Source organism: Sturnus vulgaris, chromosome 16, assembly GCF_052056855.1.
Source record: "Sturnus vulgaris isolate bStuVul1 chromosome 16, bStuVul1.hap1, whole genome shotgun sequence".
NCBI lineage: Eukaryota > Metazoa > Chordata > Aves > Passeriformes > Sturnidae > Sturnus > Sturnus vulgaris.
The window spans coordinates 4,935,600-4,953,226 of record NC_142258.1 but is presented as its reverse complement, the minus strand read 5'-3'; the positions used below and the strand labels follow the sequence as shown (position 1 = coordinate 4,953,226).

The 17,627-nt window shown below is 49.5% G+C and overlaps 1 protein-coding gene across 2 annotated transcripts in view; it reads left to right on the top strand.

Annotated features, from left to right (window-relative positions):
• ELFN1 (extracellular leucine rich repeat and fibronectin type III domain containing 1) overlaps nt 1–16,649 on the top strand; it is a 102,414-nt gene extending 85,765 nt beyond the window's left edge. For both annotated transcript variants that reach the window (XM_088174325.1, XM_014894367.2), the window contains exon 4: nt 13,062–16,649. In XM_088174325.1, coding sequence (XP_088030451.1) covers nt 13,502–15,892 — 2,391 coding nt within the window. In that variant the 5' untranslated portion in view covers nt 13,062–13,501 and the 3' untranslated portion in view covers nt 15,893–16,649. The remainder of the gene's footprint in view (nt 1–13,061) is intronic.
• Nucleotides 16,650–17,627: the final 978 nt, after the last annotated feature.

Genomic DNA, 17,627 nt, shown 5'->3' with positions numbered 1-17,627 from the left:
AGAGCAGAGATTTGCGCTCCAGCACATGCCCTGACACCCAGGTGGTGGCCACCCTCCACCTCCTCCATCATATCATGATCATATCAGCACCACCACAAACCTTCACAGCCATCCCTATGCTCCCATGTATCCCTCACCTCCACCCCAGCAAGGCACAGGGGCATTCTCTAAAACAGCTTTGCAGAAGAGCACACATCCCACTTTGTGTACCTTCAGCTGAGGGTATCAGCATCTCTTTACAATTAGAACATTAATACACAGTGCAAGGAAATTACAGGGTCCTGTAATTAGTGTTTTAAGGAAGGGAGTGGTGATGCCTGGTCACCCACAAAAGCCAGCAACCCTTTGAGAAGTTGGTTCTTTCCCACATCTACTTCCAATCATTTAAAGTTAAGCCTATTTCGCCTTCCTTCTAATCCTATCTCACAACAGAAAAATTTCAAACTGGTGAACCAAAACCACTACAAACTCCCACACTAGACACGTGCACACTCACACTTACTTATGGGCATAAATCTGGAAAATAAAGATCACAGCGTGCCACACTAATGGATCCCAGCACTAGAATAACTCCATTATAAGTGGCAATGTCTTGGAGAATTACTGCTAAAGACTCTACCTTTTAGTGTTGAAACTTTTAATTGATTTTAAAATACACAATCAATCACAGTTAATCAAGGAATCATGAAGAAGCTATCGTACACAAATACGCAAAGACAGCATATAAACTACAATTAATGACCACTTAAACAATGGGGGAATGAAAATAGGATTATTTATTAGTGTTTATGGGCAGTAATGGATAATGTAATGAAGCGGTAGCATGGTGGTGTGTTAGAAGCCAAAGTTGGTGATACTTAACACCAAGTGGCCATAAGTGACTCTTCAGTGAGTCAATGGCACAATGCAGAGAAATCTTTTCCAAAGGAGATACCTTCCCCCCTCCTCTAAATATTACCATGGCCCTACAGCTGCTGGTGGAGGTGCTCCATCCTGAAGGAAGGATGTAAAACACAGGATCTCACCACAAACCCCATCTCTGTCCTAGAGCCAGTCAAAACTGTCAGGTACAGCTTTGCTCTGTGGCAGGGGGACCTGTAGCCCCCCAACAAAAACACCTCAGGGCTGCCTCCAGCCAAATGCCCATCTGCCACCTGACAGGGAGCTGTCGAGTGCAGCTGGAGACCTCTGGCCTTAGTGTTAGGGGGAGAGGTTAAAAACCTAGCTGAGTGCCCTGTCCCATCCTTGGAGAGCCAATTCTTTGTCTCTCAGGGTGGCAAGCAGCCTGATGGGCCAGAGGAGGGTGAGCAAAGCAAGGGCTGGGAGTTATTTAAGTCTGAGCCAAGGGCAGTGAGCTGGGGCAGGGCAAAGGAGGTAAATTCCATGGAGGCATCTTGAGGCCCCTGAGGTCTGTCCTTGTCCACAGCTCCAGGTGGTCTGTCCAGGATTTAGTACAAAAGACTATTCTGTCTAAGCTGGCTTTATTGCCACCCACGTAGGAAGAGCCTTGCAAGCCCAGAGCCAGGTACTGCTGACACAATCCCACCTGGGCTGCCTGCAGACTCAGTTTGCTCTTTGCTGTGCTGGATCCAGACCTTTCTGTGCCTCCAAGTAAGGCCTGCTGTCCCCAGGGACAGTCAGAGAACAGGGGTGTGGCATTCACACAGGGAGCAGTGGCAAAACTCCATAATACAACCCTTGCCTTCCTGCTGTGCAGTTTGCAGCTTTGCAATCACAGCTATTTCGTTCCCTAAATTAATAAGCAGCACCCAGATCCCCATTCCTCCCTGCCTGGCACCTGGTGCAGTGGGGAGGCAGTGATGGAACAACTCCTGGTAAGGAGAAGGGGAAAGTCCAGAGGAAAGTTGGTCCTGTTGCACCATTCCCTGGAAGGACAGTGCCACCTAACTCCAACAGACACCACCAGCACAATCCACATGCTGGTGTCCCTGTAGAAAGGTGAGGACTGTGTCTCCTTCCCTCCTGGGGCAGGGGTGTGGGGATATTCTTGTGCTCAGATCTTTCTGTAGTGAGATGCAGGTCTCATGCTTTACCAAGGGCTGCTTTTAGCCCTGGACTTAAACTGCTATTAGTCATCTCAGATCTCTGAAAAGGAGCTGACAGCAGGTCAGCCCCCATAAGCACATCTTCCCTGGGGCTTTGGTGGGGGCTGAGGATGCTGCAGCCCCTCTCTTGCAGCCCTGCCTGCCAGCAGCCTCCCTTCCCACAGCGCTTGTGCTCGCTCGCATGGATCAATGTCTTCCTCTCCTCCACCCTCTCTTTTATTGCCTTGCAAGTTGGCCCCAGGATGTTTTATCACACCACAGCACATAATACAAATGAAAAACAAAAGGGAAAAGTTTGAATCATTTTTTTAATATATTCATCCCTGTGCTGGGGAACAATGATCCATCTGATTAAATCCACATGCTAGAGTTTATTAAACCAGGTTGGCCTCTCGCTTTCTCTCTCCTTTAGGCAGGGACAGGCTCATTAAAATGAACATGCTCTGCTCCCTCCCCAGTGCAATCCTGCTTCACACAGTCTCTGTACTGCTGCTATCTCAGAGACATCACCAGGAGCTGATGAATAGAGCTCTGCAGCTCAGTTTTCCCTGGCAGCAGCACAGCAGCCAAGCTGTGGCTTTATAGCAAAGGGCAGGAGATGCCTTCAGCCTCACAGCTGATGGGAACACACAACCAAGGAAAGCCCCCTTAAAATTGCAGGGAGGTGGGGGGGCCAGGGTCTGGCCACCTCACTCTAGCCCTGCCCCAGCACCTGATAGGTGATTTACCTCCACCTGGGCTCTGTTTCCCATCTGTAAAACGGGTTTCACGGTCACTGCTTCCCCATTAGGATAATTAATGGCTATAAGGCACTTTGGGTCCTGCTCTAAGAATAGACCCATCGGCGACAACAAGGTGGCAAGTGGGCATCGAAGACTCTCTCCCTAGGAGCAGGTGCCTGTGTAGGCTCCTAAGTCTGCCAGCAGCTGCTGTCCCTGCAGCTCCAGCTCCCCTTGGGCAACCTCAGGAAGGTCCTCAGCTCACCCAGTCACCCTCACCAGGAGGCATTTCCAGCAGGCTGGCATTTGCTGCAGCTCCTCTTCTTCCTCAGGAGCCCTTCAGAGGCAGCCTAAGTCTGTTCCACCCTGGCAATAACAGTGGCTTAGGCTCTGTAATCCCTCCTTTACTTGACTTTGGGTTATTTTGAGCAGGAGATTAAAGGAGATTATCTGCATCACCTGAGATGCTGCACTTTCTATCTCTACCCCCTTTCCTCCATCCCTAGGGGCTCACCCGGGCCCAGGTAAATAAACCCCTCCCTCCTTCCCATAACCTCTGCCACACTCCTGTGGCAGCTGTCTGTCCACAGGGTGCTGCCATGTCCATTATCAGCCTTCCTTCCTAGATCCAGCTTCTCACCTGGCTGCCCTTGTGTCCTGCCTCCTGAGCCAAGCCCAGAGATGCTCCACAGGAGGGGCAGACAAAGGAGGGGACCCCACCACACTGTAGCACTAACTGGGATTACTTGTGTAGGTTTCTTGAGGAAGTGGTGGTAGCAGAGAGAATAAAGAAAGTCCTCCTTTGGGCACTGGGAGCTTGGCAGGAAGTGTTGGGTTCAACAGCAGACAGTGCCACAGCCAGAGGATGGAGAAGGATTGTCTGTTTGGGACATCCCATACTATTAAAAAAAAATGCAAATAACACAGGAAAAGCACCGAAAAATGTCTGTTTCATGCCCAAGGAAGAATCCCCATCACCTGTCAGCATCCAGCCATGGGCAGGGAGGTTCTTTCCATGTTCTGGAGACCACATGCTGCTCTCCAGCTCGCTTCAGCTTGGATTTAGTAAAGCACTTGGTGCTGGTTCGAATTCCTCCCGAACCCTTGCTGAAATCAGCAGCTTTATTAAATGAAGGTCTAAACAGGCAGAGCTGAGAGCAGTGACCAGAAATGTTAATTTACCTTCCTTTATGACTGAGAGATGCTCAAACATCCCAGGGAGGAGGAGCAGGTACCTAGAAGCAATTGTTCCCCTGGGAAGCAAACTCCCACACATGGCATGGCACCAGCATGTGTGACCTGTGCACACATTCACGGCAAGCTCACACCTTCACGGGCTGTTTTTCCTCATTTCAGACTACACCAGCCTAGAATCCATCTGCCACCCTGGAAATTAATAGCAATCATTAAACAAAAAGAGCTGGCAAAAAGAAGCCTGAGGTGAAAAGCAGCTCTTTCTGCCAGAAAAAAAATTAAAACTATTTAGACATACAGAAAGTCATTTATTACTGTGAAGTCCTTCCTCCACCTGGGGTTTAAATCTCATTACAGTTTGTCCAAAACAGATGTTACCCTTTTAGCAGTAGATTATTAACAATAAACTCCAATCCTCCAAAGAGGGTAGGTGTTTTGGGTTCACTTGCTTTTTCGGCTTGGGTAACCTCCACAGGAAATGTTTATGAAAAGGACGGGCAATCCAAACATTGGCACAGCTCCCTGCTTCTGGTTTCTTGGACTCCAAAGTTTCTTTCCACACTCCACATCTTCTGGACAAGCAGCAAAACACAGAGGCCCAGAGAGTGGCCACAGACCTGGCTGGGAGCAGCCAGGGTGCTGGGGAAGGGCTTTGTGTGCTGCAAGCCCACACTAACACACCAGTAGCCCCTACTGCTGCTTTGCCACCATCAGTTTGGCACTCACCCCGTGCCCAGACAAAAACAGTTTCTTTTGGAGTCTAGCTTGTGCACAGCCCATTTTTTTACATGTGCATCTGGCCACACACTTTCAGGTAGAAGGCTGTTTGGTTGAGCTTTAGGCAAGCTGGCACCATAAAGGAAACCCAGTGGTCCCTCATAGCTGCAGCTGAGTATTCTCCATGGGCAAAGGTGAGCTTTGCTTGTTCCCACCCGTGCATGGGCATACTCCAGTGGGAAATCAGCTAGTCTTGAGACAAACACTGTCTGGCACCGTGTTTAACCAGCCAAGCCCACAGTGGAGTGTCTTGTTCTGTTTAGATTTAGCATCATAAAGATACCTGCTCAGGAATCTAGGAGCCTTTTAATCATGCCATAAACATAATCAAACGAGACATTAATACCAGTTCCAAACACATATGGCCATTTGGCTGCCCAGCCATTGCCCTGACCATCTCAGGTAGCAGGAAGCACATTCCCAGTGTTTTCCAGAGACACTGCTAAATAGATGTTCTCACAATGCCTCTCAGCACACTGGGAAGGCAGTGAGACCCAGATATTTTGGGACTGTTGATGGTGAAGCCAGTACCAGCATCTCAGGGCTGCCTCAGGAAACGCTTTTTTGCTGTCAGTATAATTTTTCCTGCACCCTCAGAGAAGCATCAAGGGCTCTCCTGGGCCAGGTATGTCTGTGAGTACTCATTGCTAGAAGAGAATCTTTCCCACAGCACAGCACATCTCAGGCCTTCGGGCTTTACAGCTTATACCCAATGCCTTCATGGAGCCCTGAGGGCCCAAGGGGAACCCAAGAAAGCAGTGCACTCACCTTCCTACAGGTGCAGGGTGTTCCTGGGATGAATCTGTTGCTCATTTTTTCATGTTGTGTCAAAAGCATGATGGAATAACTTCAGGGGCTGTGCTGGTGGGAAGAAAAGGCTGAAATGAAGCCATTAAAGAGCAGCTGAGGTGAATAACTGCACACAACCATGCTGGGGACTCTGCCCTCTTCCAGAGGGTACAGTCACTGCTGTCTCACATCCCTGTGTCTCCTCATGTGCTAATCTGCACCAGCCCTTCATCCTCTCACTTCCATCCCAGACCCAGCTGGAGCACAGACCTGCAACATCCAGGCCACCACCACCAGTGGCTGAGACCACTGACCCACCTCCCAAATATCCAAATATATGGATATTTGTTTGTAGCCTGGGTATGCGACCCATGAGGAGTGTCCCATTTAAAAAAAAAAAAAAAAAAAAAAGGGTGAGTGCATATTTCACTGCTGAAACAACAGGCCCACAGCCTGGTAAACTTTTTCTGTAGAAACACAGCATCTGTTTGGGTTAAGAGGGCAGGGTTGGAAATGTTGATGAGGACCTGAGCTGACCTAGGGAAGGGTCTCCCCCAAGAGGGGACAAATGTGAGCTGCTCCAGCAGAGCCACCTGCAGGAGCAAGGCTGTGATGGGTGAGCTCTACGTGGAAGGTGGTCATGCTTGGTTTCCTCTGCAATGCTGTTATCCTGAATAAACATTAGATTGGTTTTGGAGGGCTGCCCAGATGATCATTAACCTTCTCCTGGCCCATGACAAGAAGCCAGCCTGCAGCACTGAGCTAAAATTAGGCTTGTAGGGCACTGGGGCTTGCCAGATATAGCAATATCTGGGCAGAAACCCCCTTCAGGAAGTGGATAGCCAGAGGGTCCAGCCTTAAGTTGGGCTCCTCAGCTCCAGAGGACAAGAGCTGCATCATAAAAATCACAAGCCAACCTGGATTGGAAGAGACATCTGAAAGTCTCCAACCAGAAAATCAGGACCAGTTCCAAGGTGAGCAAGTCAGGGAGAGGTTAGCAGAGGTATTTATTTACAGCACAGACATAACAATTCCTCTGTGCAGGACACATGCTGATGGAAAGGTGGATTTTGTTCTGCCTACCCAGAGATCACAGATCACTACCATGAAGTCCTTCATGAGCTGTGTATTTTTTTGTCCATTTCTCAACACTCAGCATTACAGCCTACCTAGAAACTGGGATGCTGCACTGGCCAGAGACCCCTTCAGTGGGGAAGGGCAAGGACAGAGGGGGAACTGTTCTTCTGCAAATACAAATAAAAAACTCAGACTGAAAAAGACACTTGCACCTCTAAAAATAATTTCTAACAACTCACCATTTCACAGATCCATCACCAGATTTTCCCCTGTGTAAAAGTTTTCCCATCTGGGAGGCAAAGGGTTATGCAGGCTTCCTACAAAAATAAATTAATGAATGAAAGCAGTAAAGCCCTTTTCCAAACAGCAACAAAGATCTGAGTGAGAATAACAATGCAGGGGAGACAAGGCTCAGCTCAGATTGTCACTGCTGAGGAACACCAGCAGCTCCACTTCCCAGCGTGGGGCTGGCTCCTTCCATTGCACTGCTGCTGGAAAAACATCCTTTGATCTTCAGCTCTATTTACAGGGGAAAATGGGACTCTTGCTTCCTCAGACCTCTGCTTTTCCCCAGCCTACCATCAGCATAACCATCCCATAATGAAGCTGTGATTCAGACTGATTATTTCTAAGGAAAAATCCCATCAAGAAAGTATTAGAGAGGCTTTCTCCCATGGAAACATGCCTTTCTTATTGCTGGAGTCATACCTGATCAGAGCTCTTACTTCTTTACATCCCCTAAAACCTTTTTCCTCTTCACCTTCCCCTAACTCTGTCCCTCTCATCACTTTTCTCAGCTCCTTGAGGGCTCAACTGCATTGCCAGGGGCTGGAGCTGATGTTCCACTGCCCCTCGTGCTGACGTTTTGGAAGGCTGGTTTAATGCACAGGTACCCCAGCTGGGCTTAAGAGGTTGCTCACCAAGAAGATCATTTATGCATTTACTTAAACTCAGCAGAGGCTCCTGCTCAGCAGCCCACAGCAGCATGAGATAGGGTTGTCATCTCAACAGACCCTGGAAACCAAGCAGCATGAGATGGATGTAAATGACTTCAGACTGCAGCTGAGTAACAGCAGAATAGTTTTATTTTCTGAAATCCCAACAGTTTGTCTTGAAAAGATTGTCATTTTAAACCAGAACTTATCTTACCATAGAAAAAAAAAAGGTTCTTTAAAATGTTTGTGTGGACAAGTCTGTTCTGGCCATTCCCAGGCTGCAGCTCTGGCCTCATCCTGGCTTTTGGAGGCACAGTGGCTCTGAACCAGGGCTCCTCCCAGACACTACAGCACCCAAGTTTGCTGCTAAATTAAATGAGATTGAATATCAGGTTCCAGTAAAGATCATAACTTTTTAAATCAAGGTTAAAATAGGAATAAGTCAAGGAGAGATTGGCCCCAGCACCATTCAGAGCCCATGAGTGTTGACATAACTGGTAATATTAATGTCCGTGTATAGAGACCAAGTGTAATTTCTCTTTGTTTCTCCCAGTGTCTCCCAAAAAAGTTCTCTCTTTGCCATCCCTCCCACCTGGATACTTGTCATACAGCCTGTGAGCTCCCAGAGTCCCAGGAAAAGCTGTCCTGGATGCAATGCTGGGCACTTCTCTCTCAGCCTCACCTTCACCTCTCTGCTTCATTCCTTCTTAATCTCTCCTCAAACCTCTGCGGGAAATATATCTCTTCTCCCTTGCCTGTTTTTCTTAAATAATAAATAATAGCAGGAGAGAGAATAGAATTGATGGAGAACTCTATTATCTAACACTGTGAGGCTTTTGGGAACAAGGTTGGGATGCACAACGTGCTGCCTAAACCCTGTCAGTGAAGGATATTAGGACCAGGATGTCTGGATATAAAATGAACTTGAATTTTACAGGCCCGAGCATCTTTATCATCCAGGGAGGTTGTGATTCTAACCATCATCACCCAGCAGGAATCATGGAACAAAGACCAACAGTATGAATGAGGGGAAAACCTGCCTGGAAACCTCCTTTCCCCACCTGACATAGACAGGATGGACATTAGCTATTTACAGTGATTTCATCACTTTGGAAGGTTTTATCTGCCATCTTTGAGCTGCCTTTCCATACTATCTTACACATAATGAAGAACCAAGGTTCCCTTTATAATCTAGTTAGCCAAATTTTCCCTCCCCTCCTGTTTGGGTGACCAAACACTCAATGTTTGTAATGTAGCACTTCCATTTTCTTCTGGCTCTCTTTGTAGTGGGGATAATTTTTTGATAAAACAGGCTGCGAAAGGGGATCTAAAAGAAGCTGGAGATGGAGCAGCTAAGGAAAAGGAAGTTATGGAGATGCAGAAATGCCAAGGAGAGGAGCAGTGCTGTGTGTATACACACGCACTCGCATGTGTAATCTTGTGTTCCCTCAGTAAATGTAATCCACAGTTTGAAATAACTCATTCAGTAGAATAACAAAATTAGGAACTGAGTGCCAGCTCCCTTCCCAGCCCCCATGGCTGCTTTGTTTGCTTCCTTGCAGCTGCTGCTCTGGTTTAATTTTCCAAGATGCCATTAGTTGGGAAATGGAAGCAAAAACTTCCCAGCCAGCTTGCACTGGTTTTTGAAGCTCCAGCTTTGCCTTTTTCTCTCCACCTCCTTTGCTGTGGGTTTTCAGCCAGGATAAGGATGCTGCTGCTCATCCAGTCCAGGCTGCAGCCTCGAAATTCGAGCCATCCCTCTTTGCTGCTGGGTTGTTGACAGGAACCAGGGCTGGAGAAGCAGAGATGGGTAGGAGGGGAGCATATCACAGTCAGGGCTGAGGATCAGCAGGGAGCAGCACGGATCTGGGCTCCAGCAGAGATACTGGATGTCACAGGTAACGTGCAAGAGGAACAAGGACTGAAGGAGTTGTCATTGCCCCTTGGCTGGCCTCTGTTAGCCACAAAAACCTGACATCATCTCAGCTGATCAAACCACTCTGCCTCCTGAGAGCAGAAGGAAAGGGAATCACAGCAGTGTCTGCAGGTAACAGGTAACAGGCAAACAGGTAACTGCAGGAATGGTATTTCCTGGGTGCCTACCATGACCTTGTTGTGAATGTGGCCTGTTGTCATTCTCACCATGGTGCCACACCTCAAGATATCTCTGACTGAGATTAAACTCATCATTCCAAAACATTTCTATTGTTATTCCACACTGTCTTCATTCCTTCCTTTTGCTTCATTCTCCAACAGCAAAAGAGACCCCCAAATCACCACTTTCCTGGTTGCTTTTCATGTGAGAGTTGTGCTGGTCTATTCCCAGGCTTTCTCAGCTCTGTGGGGGTTCAGAGAACTGGAAAAAGCAATGAGCAATTGTGTTACCAGGAGAATAAACTCGGGACAACTGGGCAAAGATGAATCAGGCAGGCAGGAGAGTTAAACCACTGGATCCTTGAGGGATGCTCGGTGCTGGTGCTCCTCTGGCACACACCCCACCACGGGCTGGGGTGGAGGCTCTCAGAAGCCAACGAGATGAACAATTAAGCCTTTTGTGCAAAGCAACAAGACCCACTTCTCCACTCACCAGTCATGTCCTGAGAATCTAATAAAAAGGGAGATTAGCCCCTCTTTCCTCTCTCACATCTCCTTAATGCTGTCATTTTATTCACATTTTGTAAAGCAAATAAACCAGCAAATTGCTTGCTTTAATGAGCTGAAATTAAACTCGGGCTGCTGATAAAATGCCATTTCTCCTTTCTGTTGTTGGGAAGGACTTGGCTGATAGGCAATGTATGGAAAAGAAGAGAAAACATACAGTGGGAGCCTTGTTGAACGTGTTTGAGTTATTTACTGCTGCTCTTCTTCATCCCCAACATCTCCAGTTAGATGAGGAAGGCTGTAGGGGAAGGCTCTAGGGGATCAGCCTGGCAAGACCTGTGGGGAGTCTGTCTCTGCTTTTTGCTCATGGATGGTCCCACTCCACTAATGCCTTCTGCCCACAGCCTTTCCCCAGGGAGGAGTGACAAGAACATCCCTCAGCTAGGAAAAGGCTCTGCAGAGCCTTCCCAAACACAGATTTGCCCAGACGGGGTGGTTGGGTCACAAACGGAGATAGAGGAGACAGAATAAGTGCTTGCTGAAGAGAATATGCCAAGTGCATCCCTTCCTGCTGCCTGTGCTCAGTTTGGCAGGGCTTCCCCTACCTGCAGGAATCCACGAGTCCATGGAGGAGGACAGGGAGATGCTGGAACCAGGTGCCACTTGAGCAAGCCATTGCTTATGGCTCTGCAGGCCAGGAATACCCTCATCCCACACCCTTAGGGGCAGTACACATCCCCACAGGATGCAGGAGGAGCTGGACACCAGGCTGCTCCCTATGGCAGAGGAGAGCTGGCACACCTAGAGAGAAAGTCTCCACCTGCAACACAATGCATGTGCTGGGATTTTCACCCCAACAAGAGGAGCTCAGGGCACTTTGCTTCAGTCTCCCACCACCCCGTGAAGTGCTGTCATTATCTCACGGTACCAGAGAGGAGGCTGGAGTGCAGAGAGGTTAATTGAGTTGTCTAGCACCAGAGGGATGCAGCACCAGACGTGTTTCAGTCTGGCACTGCAGCCAGTGTCTCGCTGTGGGGGTGGCAAGGGGGGGAACTCACCTGCAATCTCCCAGGGACCACAGTCCCTCTTCCCTTTCTTGCTGCCTCCAAGGATTTAGCTATGTTAAAATGGACTTCCAGGTACTGGCAGAACATCCCAGGGCAGTGACAGCACACGGAGGACAAGGTGGCTGGAAAGTCTCGTGTGCTGAGAGCTGATGTGAGAGAAGGTCTTGTTATTCATGTAATGGAAACCTGTCACCAGGGAACAGACTCATTGTTCACAGTCCAACCAAATAAACTGTGTTACTGCTTATTATTGCTGGCCTGTTTACCAAGGTGTAAACTGACTGGTGAACAGGGATCTCTGCAGTAAAATATGGCCTCCTTCCCTGCCTGGTATTGTGACTGGAAAAGAACCTGGTTTCTTTGGGACAAGGGTCAGAGTATAGCATCTGCCTCTAAACAATCAGCCCCACACGATTTTCAGATATGTAGCACCAAGAACAGTCCACCCTGGGCACTGTGAAATGGTTTGGAAAACTGTTCCTGGTTTATACTATTTTTCAGATTTAATGAAAGACAATTTGGATGTAAGATGTGGCCCTATCTCCTTCACAGCTTCCCAAGACACCTCCAGTTCTTACCAGCTATGTATCCAAGGAGTATTGGTGCTGTCTTCCCTGGTTTCTACAGTCTGCCCTTGGACAAGGGAGATAGTGTTCCCGTTCCCAAAAAAAAAAGGTTCAAAGAAGGATTTTTCTAGATAGGCCATGATGATTTCTCTCAATTTGTGGGCAACTCCATCTCTGCCACAACATTTCACTGCATCCATCCTACCAGCCCGGAGTTCCATTTGGCAATAAAGATATCCACAGATGATGTTTCCAATCTCTTGTGGAAAAGCACGACCCAAGAGGTGCTGGTGCTCATGCATTTCCCACCTCTCCACATTTGCCTTCCTGTTTCCCTAAGAAACCAGAAAAAGAAGTAAGAGCTGTTCATGGAAATTTATGCTTAGTCAAAAATTTAGGGGGGAAAAATGGAAAATGTGAGCCAGAAATGAGTTTCTCTGTGGGCAGTGAGGCTGCTGGCAGTCCCACAGGTTTGTGTCTAGTGAAGACATTTCCTAGAAACAGCTGTTTCTGCCTGGGGAGGCAAGGTCTTGTTCCATCCTCTGCAAATGCTCTTGTTATGCCACTGAATGCTGGTTTTCCACACCTCTGCATCATTTCACCTGGGAGAAAGGCAGCAAGCCCCAACCAGAGACAAGGACACTGGGTGGTTCACAATCACACCAGTGGCTTTTGCACAGTGTCTTGAAACGACTGCTCAGGTTCCCAGAAACAGGAGAAGGGTTTGATGCTGGGCTGTATTGCAGATGCCACATGGCAGTGCAGGCAGAGAGACACGGTGTCCTCGACCAGCATCCCTTGTGTGGGCACTGCTGCTGCGCACACCAGCACACGAGACAGTCAGGATTCCCCTCAGCAAAACGCTGCAGCATCAAATCTACATCAGAGCGAGTTGTCTAGACTTCATCTGCTCTCAGCAGAGAGGAACAGACACTTCTGGGGCATCACTCCTCTCCTCCTCAGGTAGACACCTAAATAGGTCAGACAAACAGTGCACTGGATATGTGTTGGTCTCTCAACTGCCAAATAAGTGATGCTGGACAAGGGCTCAGAGGGTGACCTCAGTGGTCAGTGACCACCTCCCCTTGTGCTGCCAAACAGCGCTGGTGGGAGCCAAATAAACCAAAGACTCCTTGAAAGGTGGTTGCCAGAATGAGAAGGCGAGTGCCTGACTAAGAGGGGAGTTGGATGGATCTCCAACACCTCTGACTCCGACCACTGACTGTCTTTCCTTTGTGCTTAGTTTGTGCTTGTGTTTTGTTTTGAGCAGGTGAGCCGAGGGACTGAGAGGGGACAGTCGAACACAAGGAGGCACAGGGAGATGGGGACCAGCGCCACGATGTGCAGCAAAAAGAAAACGAGGAGAAGTACTATAAAAAATGAGAGGAAGGCTTGTCTCTAAGCCTGAACAACTCCTCTGCACAGGCGCTTAACTTCATGACTCCCTCCTCGAGATGCCAGAGGCCTGGTGATGTGGGACCAGCCTCAGCCACCAAGACCTTGGTAGCAGCCCCTGGCTGCTGGCTGCCGAGTACCGTGGGCACCGAGGTCCGCTTTCTCCAGGGACGCTTCCCTCCCGTCTCCGAGCCATGAGGAGAAGGGAGAGGCGAGCAAAGCTGCCGAAGGAGCACTAGCCCACACCTTCCCGGCCCCTGTCCTGTTCCCCACTTCCAGCAGACCAGGAACCCCTTCTCCGGGCTGCCCTTCCAGATGGCAGGTCGCCGGTGGGCCGCGACGTCAGCCCTCTGCGTGTGCGTGGCGGCCGTGTCTCTCCTGCACGCCGGCGGGGTGCGGGCGGACTGCTGGCTCATCGAGGGGGACAAGGGCTTCGTCTGGTTGGCCATCTGCAGCCAAAACCAGCCTCCCTACGAGTCCATCCCCCAGCAGATCAACAGCACCATCGTGGACTTGCGGCTGAACGACAACAAGATCAAGAGCGTGCAGTACGCCTCGCTCAGCCGCTTCGGCAACCTGACATACCTCAACCTGACGAAGAACGAGATCTCCTACATCGAGGACGGTGCCTTTTCAGGACAGTTCAACCTCCAGGTGCTGCAGCTGGGTTACAACCGACTGAGGAACCTCACCGAGGGCATCCTCCGGGGCCTGGGGAAGCTGGAGTACCTCTATCTCCAGGCCAACCTCATCGAGACCGTCACCCCCAATGCCTTCTGGGAGTGCCCCAACATAGTGAACATTGACCTGTCCATGAACAGGATCCAGAGACTGGACAGCAACACTTTTCGGGGCCTAAACAAGCTCTCTGTCTGTGAACTCTACAGTAACCCCTTCTACTGCTCCTGCGAGCTCCTCGGCTTCCTGCAATGGCTGGAGGCTTTCACCAACATGACACGCACCTACGACCGGATGCAGTGCGACTCCCCGCCCGACTACATGGGCTACTACTTGTTAGGCCAAGGCCGGACTGGCTACCGCAATGCTCTGAGCATGCTCTCTTCCCTTTGCACTGGTGGCTCCTACACTGTGATCCCTCGTTTTATCCCTCCCAGGTACCAGGTGACCACGGTGCCCTCCGAAAGCCCCTGCTCCGAGGAGGAGTGCTCCTCCGGCGACGGCACGACGCCACAGTTCTCCCTGTTCACGCCCATCGGTGAGACGGAGGTGCGCCCCAACATCCAGGTGAAGCACCTCAACCACAACTCGGCCGTCCTCACCGTGCAGATCCCCTACCCCTTCAGCAAGATGTACATCCTCTCCCAGTTCGAAAACGGCTTCTCCTCCATGATCACCAAGCTCAGGAAGAAGGAGGAGAACATCACCGTGAGCAACCTAGTAGCACAGAGAGATTACACCTACTGTGTGGTCTCTGTTCACCAGTACTCCAAGTACAACCACACCTGTGTCACCATCACCCCCACCAGACCCAACCGCAAGGAGCCGGTGCCCACCCCTTCCACTGCCACCCATTATATCATGACAATCCTGGGCTGTCTCTTTGGCATGGTGATTGTCCTGGGCGTGGTGTATTACTGCCTCCGGAAGAGGCGCCAGCAGGAGGAGAAGCACAAAAAGGCTGCCGGCAGCATGAAGAAAACCATCATCGAGCTGAAGTACGGGCCAGAAATGGAGACCACCAGCATCACCCAGCTGTCCCAGGGACAGATACTGGGTGGGGAGACAGTGACCCGCATCCCCTACCTCCCTTCTGCTGGCGAGGTCGAGCAGTACAAGCTGATTGAGAGCAGCGAGACCCCCAAGGCCACCAAGGGCAACTACATGGAGGTGAGGACGGGTGAGCAGCCTGAGAGGCGAGACTGTGAACTGTCCCTGCCGCCAGACACCCAGGGCTCTGTGGCTGAGATCTCCACCATTGCCAAGGAGGTGGACAAGGTGAACCAGATCATCAACAACTGCATCGATGCCTTGAAATCCGAGTCCACCTCCTTCCAAGGGGTGAAGTCCGGGGCAGTCTCCACAGTGGAGCCTCAGCTGGTGCTCTTATCAGAGCAGATCCCCAGCAAGCACGGGTTCCTTTCCCCCGTCTACAAGGAAAGCTACAACCACCCTCTCCAGCGACACCACAGCATGGAGGCGGCCCCCAAACGCTCCAGCACCTCTTCCAGTGGCTCCATACGGAGCCCCAGGTCCTACCGCTCCGAGGGATCGGGCCACAAATCCGAAGCCAAATACATTGAGAAGACATCCCCCACCACCGACACCATCCTCACTGTGACGCCGACCGCGGCCATCCTGCGGGCGGAGGCGGAGAAGATCCGCCAGTACAGCGAACACCGGCACTCGTACCCCAGCTCGCACCCGGGGGAGCAGCACGACAGCATGGGCGGGAGGAAACCCTCCATCCTGGAGCCCCTGACCCGTCCTCGCCCCAGAGACCTGGCCTACTCCCAGCTCTCGCCCCAGTACCACAACCTGAGCTACACCTCCAGCCCGGAGTACACCTGCAAACCATCGCACAGCATCTGGGAGCGCTTCAAACTCAACCGCAAGCGGCACAAAGACGAGGAGGAGTACATGGCAGCCGGCCATGCCCTACGCAAAAAGGTCCAGTTTGCCAAAGACGAGGATCTTCACGACATCTTAGACTACTGGAAGGGCGTCTCTGCCCAGCAAAAGTCCTGAGTCCTCACACAACTCGTGACTTAACACACTAACTGGACCAAAAGAAATCCGCAGCAGCTATTTTTATTCAGACTGTCTTTGAAACAAAATAAAAATGGAAAAAAAAAAAAAAAAGAGAATCAATAAAAAAATAAAAGAGAGAACAAATAATGAAAAATCTATAAATATTCTATATAATATATAAAGTGAGATATTAAAATGTCCTCACGTTGGTGAGACATGCACCAAATTTGAACACAAACTTTGCAAAGCAAACAAACTGTGGAGTGGGAAAAAAAAAAGTTTTGTTTCATTTTGATTTTTTAAAAAAATATAAGAAAAAAGAAAAAATTGAATATAAAATGAAAATGAAAGGGCGGGCAGAGAGCTGAGGTCTGGCGTTTTCCAATATTGCATTGCATGAGTCCCTATTCCGTGATTTTGTGGATTCTTTGTGAACAGTTTGTGTTCTTCCTTCCTTCCCTTCCAAAATCAACAGCGACAAAAACAGCAACAAAAACCAAAAAGAGACCAGAAGGAGCTCCATCTTTTGGGCTGTTTTTGCAAACGGAGTCTTCCAGTTTAGACTTTTACCCGGTTGAAGGCCCGTTCACATTTTCACTCACTAAGAGGTTTTACCACACACTGCATTGTAAACCGAAGTCGTTAATTGTACAGAGAAAATTTCTATATTTGCAATGTTTGCTGTATAATGAGAAAGAGAGAGGAGAAAAAAAAATACTACATCTACTAAAAAAAATATATATATCTATATTCATCTGTTTGTACCAGGTTTTAATCATGGATTTTAGAGAAAGAGATGGAGTTTTATTTGAAGGACTTTTTTGTTGGTTGGTTGGTTGATGGGATATCTTTTGGAGGGGGGAAGTGTTTGGATTTCTAAGTCTTTTGTTTGGTGGATTTCTTCTACCAATTGTCTGTGTCCAAGTTCTCATCACTTCCAAGTGCATTGAAGAAAAAAGTCTGGTACCCATGAAAATAGAATCCCTCACCTTATTCCAGGTGGGGGACCATCACCACCAGGAACTGGGAAGGGGATGAGAAGTGAAGGGCTTTTGGCTGAGCAGGTACCACCATACAATGGGATATCTCCTGCAAATCATAAGGTATTGATTGGTCTCTGCCTCCAAACAGATGTGTCTGGGCAGTGGTGGCCCTTGGCACCAGCCACTGAGGGGTGGATTATCCCCCCACTTTCAGGGTGGGGAGCTGGTGATGAGTTAGAGCACAAAGCCTCTTGCTGCTCTGCAGAGAAGGAGAGAATGGAGGGATGATTTTGCTGTTGAAGTAAAAGACACTCAGCATTTACAGCTTGCCCAAACTGAGACACCCTGGGCAGTCCCTGGCCAGCCCTTGGCACTCAGAGGCTGGAAGGGAAGGGGATGGCTCTGTGTCCATGGGTCCACCCCAAGCAGCCACATGCCCCTCAACTATTGCTGTCCCACACTGTTCCAAGACTCCACAGCTTTTTGCCCTGTCTCTAAAATACTCACATGAGGTGAGAAGGGAGGTGCTGAGGCCATGAAGGCACTCCCAGGCCACACTGGTGGCCAAAGAACACTATTTTGTCCTTCCTGAGCAGCTCCAGCCGAGTCACAAGCCCCTATGTCTCATCCACCCCATGACCAACAAAAAGTGAGGGCTTTGTGAGCTTCATGAGGGTCTGAGAGCTGCCCTGCTCCCAGGTGAGTGCGTGGGAATGCAGGGAGCCAGCACAGAGGGGTGAGGTGCTAAG